This window comes from Adiantum capillus-veneris, chromosome 22, assembly GCF_014529385.1.
Source record: "Adiantum capillus-veneris isolate H3 chromosome 22, ASM1452938v2, whole genome shotgun sequence".
Classification (NCBI taxonomy): Eukaryota; Viridiplantae; Streptophyta; class Polypodiopsida; order Polypodiales; family Pteridaceae; genus Adiantum; species Adiantum capillus-veneris.
The window spans coordinates 150,054,282-150,063,628 of record NC_140952.1 but is presented as its reverse complement, the minus strand read 5'-3'; the positions used below and the strand labels follow the sequence as shown (position 1 = coordinate 150,063,628).

Genomic DNA, 9,347 nt, shown 5'->3' with positions numbered 1-9,347 from the left:
GCTCGACATGCATGACGCGCCCGGTTAGACTACTGACCATGGAGGAGATTGATGAGACCCGCCAACGACCGATGTTGGATCTCTTGTGATCTAGCTATCCCAGCCAGCTGTTTAGCTGCTTAGTTCACACCTAGCAGTTCAGGATTCCATAGTATTTTATTTTGTCATTTTGTCATCTTGTTACTCTGACTTTGTATTAGATCCACCACATTGTAACTTTCTGGTCTCATAGGTCACTTTGGCCTTTTAAAGACGTTAATATAACATTTCATTTCATTTCATCTCTCTCTCCCCCCCCCCCCCCCTTTTCTTTCTTGGCTAGAAAAGGGGCTGTATTCTGTGTACAGAAGAGACCTCTGGAGATGCTCAATGGCCGCAGAGGGCCAACTGGAAGAGTGGACTATGTACACCGTTGTTCCTATCCACAAGTCCGGGGCACTTTTGACCCCCAAAAACCCCCCAAAACCACATCATGATTGACCATTCATTGGCCAAGCTCTATGCGCAGTACTTGAGGTAGAGCTTAGTACACATGCAGAGCAGGATGGCCTAGAAGCACCTTGACATCTACCTGAGCCGCTGAGCGTCACCTTTACTTGCTCTGCATGTCGGGTATGTAGCTCTGGTGATGCTAAAGCACCAACTTTTAAGAGCCTTGCACAAAGGGTGGGTATTTGACATTTAGTCACACCTGCTATGATGTATGCAGCAGAAGTTTTTGACTCGTAGACTCACAGCCTCATGATGTACACGGGGTCACAGATTATGATGTTATGACTATCATCCACAGCCCCACATTATAGTTTTAGACCAGAGCTAGCCCATGCTAATTGAGGTAGTCTGTGACAATGTAGCAGAGATTCGGCCGGACCTAGATCCCTCCTGGCCAGTCTCTACGAGTCCTCTGAGCTCTCTCCCAACTACTGACCATCCTGATCACTGACATGCGTTTCAAATTGTGGGCTGTTTCTCTATCTCTTCCACACACTGGGGCTGTTGATGGATCAAACCGCTCTAGGATCAATAACACCCCCATTGCATTCTCCCTCAGCATAGAAGAGAAGTTTTAGCTTACGAGGAACAATGTTACGAGACCTCAAAGGTCTATAAGATGAGCCTTGATAATGATAGTACACCATGCAACTCGAGGACGGGTGTCTCTAGTGCCATCAGAACGAGCCGATAGAAAGTTGCACACTAGGCATTGCAGCTGAGATAACCCTTGGATGCAACATCCAACAAGAGGTGGTATACCTGGTACACAACCATAGCTCTCCCGAGTGGTAAGTGCATGCAAGACCAATGGCAGAGCTCCCTTGAAGTGGACTTCAAAACTGGCTCAAACTTTACTGTGCTGAAACATCAAAGCCCACATGAAATGCCAAGTGACGACATATTTGATTATGAGCTAGCCAAGTGAAACCATTTGACAAGTCTCAGTGGTACCCCTCGTCAACGCTCACCAGCACCAAATGATTTGTGCTAGTAGACAAGAAAAAGAAACTGTTGCTAGCAAGCTCATTAGCACACTCAGCGGGATAGGCCAAAACAGCGGCCTATTAACCCATCTATAGTCACTAGAAGCTGATTTGTAAAGCAATGCCACACCAGATATCTATTGCTCTGGGAAACCCATCTTCTGTATAGTACCTACTAAAACACCCCAATCAACATGATTGTATGCCTTCCCAATTTAAGAAAGATGATGAAAATTGGCTGGGCTGACTGTCATCCCCACTCAATAGCCTCAAAAGGGTGAATAGATTGTCCAAGATGCATCTGACCTGAACATAACCATTTTGGATGTAAGAATGAGTTCCGACAAGCAGGCACATCCTCTCTCTCTCTCTCTCTCTCTCTCTCTCTCTCTCTCTCTCTCTCTCTCAACCTGCAGCCCGCCCCTTGGCAGCGTAGCCTGCAGCCCCTCCCCCTCGCGTAACCTGCAAGCAGTGCGCCACCCCCTCAAGCCAATCCCCCCCCTCCTCCCCTCCCCCCCCAAGGTGCAATGCTCTCAGAAAACAGAGTTTCAAAACAGTTTTTTCAGCCCTGCAGGAAAACAGAATTTGCAGAAAATAGAGAGCGCAAAATTAAAAAATATACAGAAAATTCGGAAATCGCAGAACTTGCAGAAATTGCAGTTGCAGAAAGCAGGACTTTGTTCTGATTTGCAGAAATTGTAGGAAATGCAAATGTATGCCATGTATGCTTAATGTGGGAGAACATGTATGCATAATGTGGTGCGTGTAGTGTGGTCTCCTACTACCAGTGCAAATTTCCTCTCGTTTTTTGGCGGCGATCAAGCATGAGGAAACAAAATGATAAGCCCGACCACTTAGAGGATGCAGTTCAAAAGTGCAAGGAAGAAATGACCGAAACCATTAACAAGATTAACTGCAACCTATTGGGCACAATAAAAATGCTCGAAGAACGTGTGTTGGCCCAAGAAACCAAGATAACTACACTGGGGGATCGTGTGACGGCCCAAGATGAAGAGATTGCGTCACTCAAGAGGGAGCTCGTTGAGGCACGAAATACACTTGAAGAAGGAGAATAGCAACCTTCAGTAATAGAAGAGCTCAACACGATCAAAGAGCAAGTGCAAGCCATCAAGGAGGGGGAAGAGCAGCACAAAGAAATGACGACCTCTTGGGTGGACGTTATTACAAAGACTCAACGGAAGGTAGATGATGCCGAGAAATGGATTGAGGTTGCCAAGAAAGGAAAAAGCAAGGAAACAACGTCCACACCCACCATTATTAACCTGACACTAGAAGGGGAGCGAAGAAGGCGTGTGCGCTCTCTATATGTGAGAATTTGCGGCCTTAAAGACAAAGATAATGTGGACGAAGAGGTAAAAGAACTCATGGCTTTGATGGGGGTTCATGACCCGATGCACTCAAGAGCTTGGAGAGTGGGCAACAAGAAAAATGGGAGCAAGGGCGAAATCTCGAAAGAAAGGGCACTCATCCTTCGTTTTTTCTCCATGGAAGCGAAAAAGGACTTTTTGAAGAAGAGACTAACTCTAAAGAAAACGGGCATCTTTCTCGGAGATGACCTTACCCTCTCAGATTGCTCATATGCAGGAGGTAATGCCAGAGATTAGAGCGGCAAGGGAAAAAGGTAAGATTGCCTTTTACCGAGATGGGAGAGTGGTAATATTAGAGCGACGCTCCACATAATGGTGTGAGGCCTATGGGACCACACTCAAAGTTGCGACCTGGAATTGTAATGATATATGCGCCTTGATGTGGGTGCTTTTGAGGATACTTATACGGGAAGGGACATCGTCTTCTACTCTGAGACACATCAGGCCCCTGGGCAATCTATGCCTCACATGAGTGGATACAGATGGGAGACAGGCTGTAAATAGGAGACACGATCAGAGCGTAGAGGGCGGGGCTCAGGAGGAGTAGCAGTGTTATTCAAGGAGGAGTTGCAGCCATTGATACATATAGCTCGCAGGGATGAGCAAGCTAGGTACATGTGGGTGAGATTGAGAGCAGAGACATGCAGATATCTTTACATTGCTATTTCCTACTTTCCCCGAGTACGTTAGTGTATGCACCACCCAGCGGATAGTCCCCCTTTTCTATTTTGGATGATGACATATGGGAGTTCTCTAGAGATGGGGACATCATCATTCTAGGGGACTTCAATGCTAGGACTGCCCATCATCAGACAATTTTTTATGATACCTTAGAGGAGATGCTAAGAGAGCTGGATGTTGCAGAGATGGGACTATCCAGACTATCACAAGATGGGGAACATACTAAGTATGGACGACACTAGATAGACATAGGGACTGCACATGGATTGGTCATCTTGCACATGGATTGGTCATCTTGAATGGCCTATAGAGATTTCCCGCTATGGGGTGTTTTACATGCTTTCCACACATACATGGAACCAGCACACTGGATTATCTCATGGCACAGCCGAGTCTCATCTCTAGTATCCAGGACCTCACAGTTGGACCCAGACCGGTTGGTGTGGTAGTGGATCATGCTCTTGTGTCGTTGACCATCTCTTTCTAGTTTAGTGTAGCACACAGGCCACAGGCAGCAGCCCCTACTCGTTACACCTTCACGCAGGAGAGGGACTTTGTATACATAGATGGGATCTACAGAAGCCTGTGTACAGAGGAGCCAGGGCGACCTCTGGAGGAGCTTACTACTATACTGACACAGACATTACATGATGTAGCAGCAGAGGCATACCCACATACCCAGCCTGAGCAGAGATGCCGTTCTGGGAGCATGCCCCAGAACAGCTAGTATGATGAGGAATGCCACGAGACTAGAGCTAGACTTCAGAGGGAGGTGCTTTTGGGGGACATCACTCAGAGACAGTCACAGATTGACTTCCGACGCCTAGTGTGGCGGAAGAAGAGGGCATTTTTGGCTTGCCTAGAGCAGGGTCTATACCAGCTATTCTTGAGTCAAGACTCACGTGAGGCATGGCAGCGCTTTCATGAGCACTCACCCCCCCCCCCCCCCCCCCCTTTCCTCCGCCATTACCTCTACAAAGGCGTGGGGCCAGTACGAGTCATCTCTGTTCACAGTTCCTGGACAACCGCCCCTTCCCGAACCCCCGATCCATGCCCCCACACATGTGCTTTTTTCACCGTTGAGATGGTGAGGAAGGCCATTGACAAGATGAGGACTGGGAGAGCATATCATCATGATGGCTTGGTGGCTGAGCACTGCATGCATGCCAGAGATCTACTAGCAGAGCTTCTAGCAGTTATGTTTAACCGTGCCATGTGTGAGGGCTTGCCTTATACTTGGAGCCTATCTACTATTGTACCTATCTTCAAGTCAGGAGACCCTATGGAGCCTCGGAATTATTGCACTATCATGATTGGACACACATTGGCACGGTTGTACGCATCCATTCTTGAGCAGCAACTGAGTAGATGGGCAGAGAGGGAGGGGATACGCGCAACCGGGCAGGCAGGGTTCAAGAGAGGTTTTTCTACTCTTGACCATATCTTGACGCTCAGAGCCATCATTGAGGAGGGCAGATCACTTGGGAGACGGATCTATTGTAGCTTTGTGGACTTCTGCAAAGCATTTGACACAATACCCAGAGCTAGATTGATGCGCAAATTACAGGAGATGGGAGTACCCACAGAGCTCATTTGGGGGATCATGGCATTATACAGGTCAGTAGTGGGGCATGTACGCACCTTAGAGGGTCTATCTACACCGGTTCACTCCACTATTGGGGTGAAGCAGGGTTGCCCGCCCTCTCCTACTCTATTTGGTATGTATGTGGATGAGGTTTCTGACTACATTGAGAGAGCTGGTGATAGAGGTGCACAGCTGGCAGGGACATGGATTCCACTATTGTTATATGCTGATGATATTGTGTTGATCCCCGACTCTCCGGAGGGGATGCAATGTCACCTGAATGCTTCGCATAGGTTTGCCCATGAAAGTGGTTTGTCTGTCAACCTTGGTAAAACCAAGATCATGGTATTTAATACCACCCCACAGTGGATCAAGAGGTCAGCGCTCGCATTCACATACGGCCAGGAGATAGTGGAGTATATAGATGCTTACACTTACCTTGGAGTGGTTTTTAGTGGACTAGCATTTTCGTTGAGGACAGTAGTAGAGACTAGATTGACCAGAGCCCATGCAACATTGGGTAGATTAGAGAGGATGTGTTCACAGGTTCAGTTTCACGAGCCTCGGACGAAGCTCTAGCTCTTTGACACTTTGGTGGCTTTTGCATTGCTCTATGGAGCTGAGATTTGGAGACCTTCATTGGATCATCACGGGAGGACTGGTCGCACTGATGGATGGGGGGACATGGAGAAGCCACTAGTCTCTATGATCTCGTAGCTCATTAGAGCCAAGGCTTCAGTACCGTGTGCCATTATCCGAGCAAAGCTAGCTGCCCCCCCACTAGTGGTTGAGGCGCTCACCAGATGTGTCTCCTTCATACACCGCATGTGGGAACTTCCCAGAGACAGATATGTCCACCTTGCACTTGAGTCCTCTTGACAGTTAGCCATGCAGGAAGATACAACATGCTGGTATGGGGAGATGACATCATGATTTCAGGCGCATGGCTTCAGCATAGATAGATTGCCCCCCTTCCAATACTCATTGCATGCTCCCTCTTTGACCTTACACAATCGGAGATCACCAGGCTCATCCACCAAGACCTGACTCAGCTGGACACCAAGAGGACATGGATACAGCCAGCACAGGAGTTGGGCACGAAGATGGCTTTCTACAGAGAGCATCTTCTTCAGATTACAAAGGACGGTTTTGTGACGAGGCCCAGATACATGGACACCCACTTGTCTTATGGGATACGATGTGCTATTGGCCAGATACGCATATCGTCACACCAACTGGGATCGAGACTGGGAGATACAGCGGAGTACCAGCAAAGGCTAGGACATGCCTCCAATGTGACATGGAGCCTGAGACAGAGTTGCACTACACATTCCAGTGCCCCGTCTACTACTAGATACGAGGCCGCTTCCACTGCTTGTTCAGAGAGGTCTTTGGACCACTCTCCAGAGTCATGCGGTACGAGGATCAGAGATGCTTGGGTCAGCTGCGCAGACACAGAGAGAGCCTGATGAAGGGAGAGGCTAGCCGGTCTTGGAGACGGATCACAGACTTCTTTAGAGCAGACACTGGACATCCAGAGGAGCTACTACCACAGGAGAGCTCGTCGCCTCACACCAGAGGCACACTGATCAACCGAGCGACCGAGCTTGGGAGATCCAGACGCCCACGACTGCAGAGGACCACACAGCATCGACGGAGGCTGCATCAGAGGATTCGGATCACTTTGGCCCGACATGCACGACGCTTGGTCAAACTATTGTTCATGGAGGAGATTGATGAGGTACGCCAGCGACCGATGCTGGATCTCTTGTGATTTAGCTATCCCAACTAGTTGCTTAGTTCACACCTAGCAGTTTAGGATTCCATAGTATTTATTTTGTCATTTGTCATTTTTGTTACTCTGACTTTGTATCAGATCCACCACATTGTAACTTGCTGGTCTCATAGGTCACTTTGGCCTTTTGAAGACGTTAATATAACATTTCATTTCATTTAATTTCTCTCTCTCTCTCTCTCTCTCTCTCTCTCTCTCTCTCTCTCTCCCCCTTTCTTTTTTGGCTAGAAAAGGGGCTGTATTTGTGTACATAAGAGACCTCTGGAGATGCTCAATGGCCTATCACCCAGAGGAAGTACAAAAGCGAGGTAACAATGCGTAGGCTATGTAAACATCAAGGTGGTCTGTACGATGAGAGTAAAATGAATCACTGGGAGGTGCATAATGCCATGTGATGTGGGCATGATCCCGCCTGAAAAGAACTGACAATCTTGCCCATGTGTGAAGAAAGGCACATCTATGCTGCTCCGCTGCCCTGGAGGAGCTGGCTGAAGAATCTCATTGATGGTTGGGTGGTGAGCTTCTGTCGTCCACCTCCTCTTGCTGTGTGAAGCACGAAGAAGGCTGTTCCAGCCTGTGCACATGTTTACAGTTGGAGGTAGTTCAAGAGCCCTGTGGCCATTTGATGGGATGCAGTGTTGCTTGCGTCTCAAGGATAAGCTTTACTGGGGCTCCTTGATGGTGGTGCCTTGAACCGTTTTTACAGCCAGCACGTGCTGTGCAGGCATGCACAATGGTGTTATAAACAACGGGGATGGGTGGGGTTCAGTAGCAGAGCGGAAGACAACTTGTGGGTTCTTTTTTACCGGCAAAGCGCGTGTCCACATAGTAGTACAAGCACACATGACACTACTTGTTTGTTCAAAGTACGGCTACATGTTCATATCATGAAAATTTTGTCATGGTTATCTAATAGTATGAAATGTTTAACGTGTTGTCATGAACAATCACTTACACCAATTGTATGTTTTGATCTTTGACAGATGGTCGTCGTTGGCATATGCACAGATGTTTGTGTGCTAGACTTTGTGGTCACTGTGCTTTCAGCAAGAAATCATGGCATTTTGTCTCCTCTAGAGGAGGTTGTTGTGTACAGCAAAGCATGTGCAACTTATGATCTACCTGTGGAGGTTGCGAAAGGGATTGATGGGGCTTTAGCTCATCCACAGGCAAATTTCTCTTTATCCCTTGTTCAATCTTTGCATTTATGCACATACACGTGCTTACCTCACATAAAATCTTTGGACGTATTATACTACCAACAGAAGCTGAGAAAACATGTACATTTGTCAAAAACCAGCAGGCTCGAACATAAATCTAAAACTAGCACATGTGCACAGCACACTGCACGTGCCCATATCTTGAACAGGCATAAGCACAATTGCTCATGGTTTTCTCAACTACTTGATTATGCACATCTCAAATGTTTTTTCCTTATTTTTTCCAGGATGCAGCCCACTATCTTGGTTTATATATGGCAAAGTCAAGAGGAGCTGTTGTTGCTGATAGCATAACTTTTCCTGAAGCCAATTCTCACCTTTGAACAGCAAACAACCATTAGCTTTTGGCTAGGGATGCTTCCCAGTGGTGGCATTTGTATAGTGGTGTTCTGCAGTCCAAGATAGATAAAGGGTGGAAAATCACCATGAGCTCAACTAAAAGAAAAATTAGGTATAAGTAAACCTTGAGAATGTACAATTATGTTGTAAGATTTATTGCAAAAGAGGCCATAAAAGATTTCAAGGGTGTGAAGGCACCTAACTAATTTTTTCATGGTTTATATTGTTTATGTGAAATGTGAGCTTGAATTTGTTGTGTATGGGTCCAGTATAACTATCATGTATCCTCTATCCTGACCTGTGTCTGAGTCTGAATGCTACATGTTAATATTCTTAGCTACCATTGTCAGCATCGTACCTGCTTGTAGCATGCACGGACAAGTGCATGAAGCACACCGTGGATGCAAAGTTCAGGGGTGAAGTCCAAATGGATGTGAGGAGGCCTAGATGGCCATAGGGATGTTCAGCGTGGCATACCATAGACTTGGGCACAATCGGCCAATGTCGCAGTCAAGTATGGATGACCAGGTCTGCATAAAGGGGACTCCTATGGTTGAGTGGTGAGCTTCTGACTGTGCTTCTATGTCAGAGAACTCTTGGAGGAGGCTTATGTCTCGGGGCGTTCCCCCCTCGGTAATCCAACACGTCCACCTCCTCTTGCAGTGTGAAGCACGGAGAAGGCTGTTCCAGCCTGTGCACACGCTCCACAAACCAATCAGCTCTAGACTATTCCATCAACCTTGCACACTGCCTCCGCTTGTTGTGAAGCGGCTGCGTGCACCTCAAAGCAAAAGCGGATTGTACCAACACCTCCGTCAGAACGCTTGGTGGGAGGGGGGGCAACATGTGCCAGCTGATCTG

The 9,347-nt window shown here is 47.4% G+C and overlaps 1 protein-coding gene across 1 annotated transcript; it reads left to right on the top strand.

Moving 5' to 3' along the window:
- Positions 1-7,910: 7,910 nt before the first annotated feature.
- On the top strand, positions 7,911-8,744 carry LOC147430424 (nicotinamidase 1-like). Its single transcript, XM_086494878.1, has 2 exons — positions 7,911-8,096; positions 8,375-8,744. The coding sequence occupies exons 1-2, from the start codon at positions 7,911-7,913 to the stop codon at positions 8,468-8,470; spliced, it is 282 nt and encodes a 93-aa protein (XP_086351004.1). The 3' UTR covers positions 8,471-8,744.
- The last annotated feature ends 603 nt before the right edge of the window (positions 8,745-9,347 follow it).

What these genes read in the sequence shown, in the direction of transcription:
- LOC147430424 (XM_086494878.1), top strand. Translation starts at nt 7,911, where the DNA reads ATGGTCGTCGTTGGCATATGCACAGATGTTTGTGTGCTAGACTTTGTG. An exon ending in GGGCTTTAGCTCATCCACAG is followed by an intron (nt 8,097 to 8,374) that starts GCAAATTTCTCT and finishes TATTTTTTCCAG; the next exon opens with GATGCAGCCCACTATCTTGG.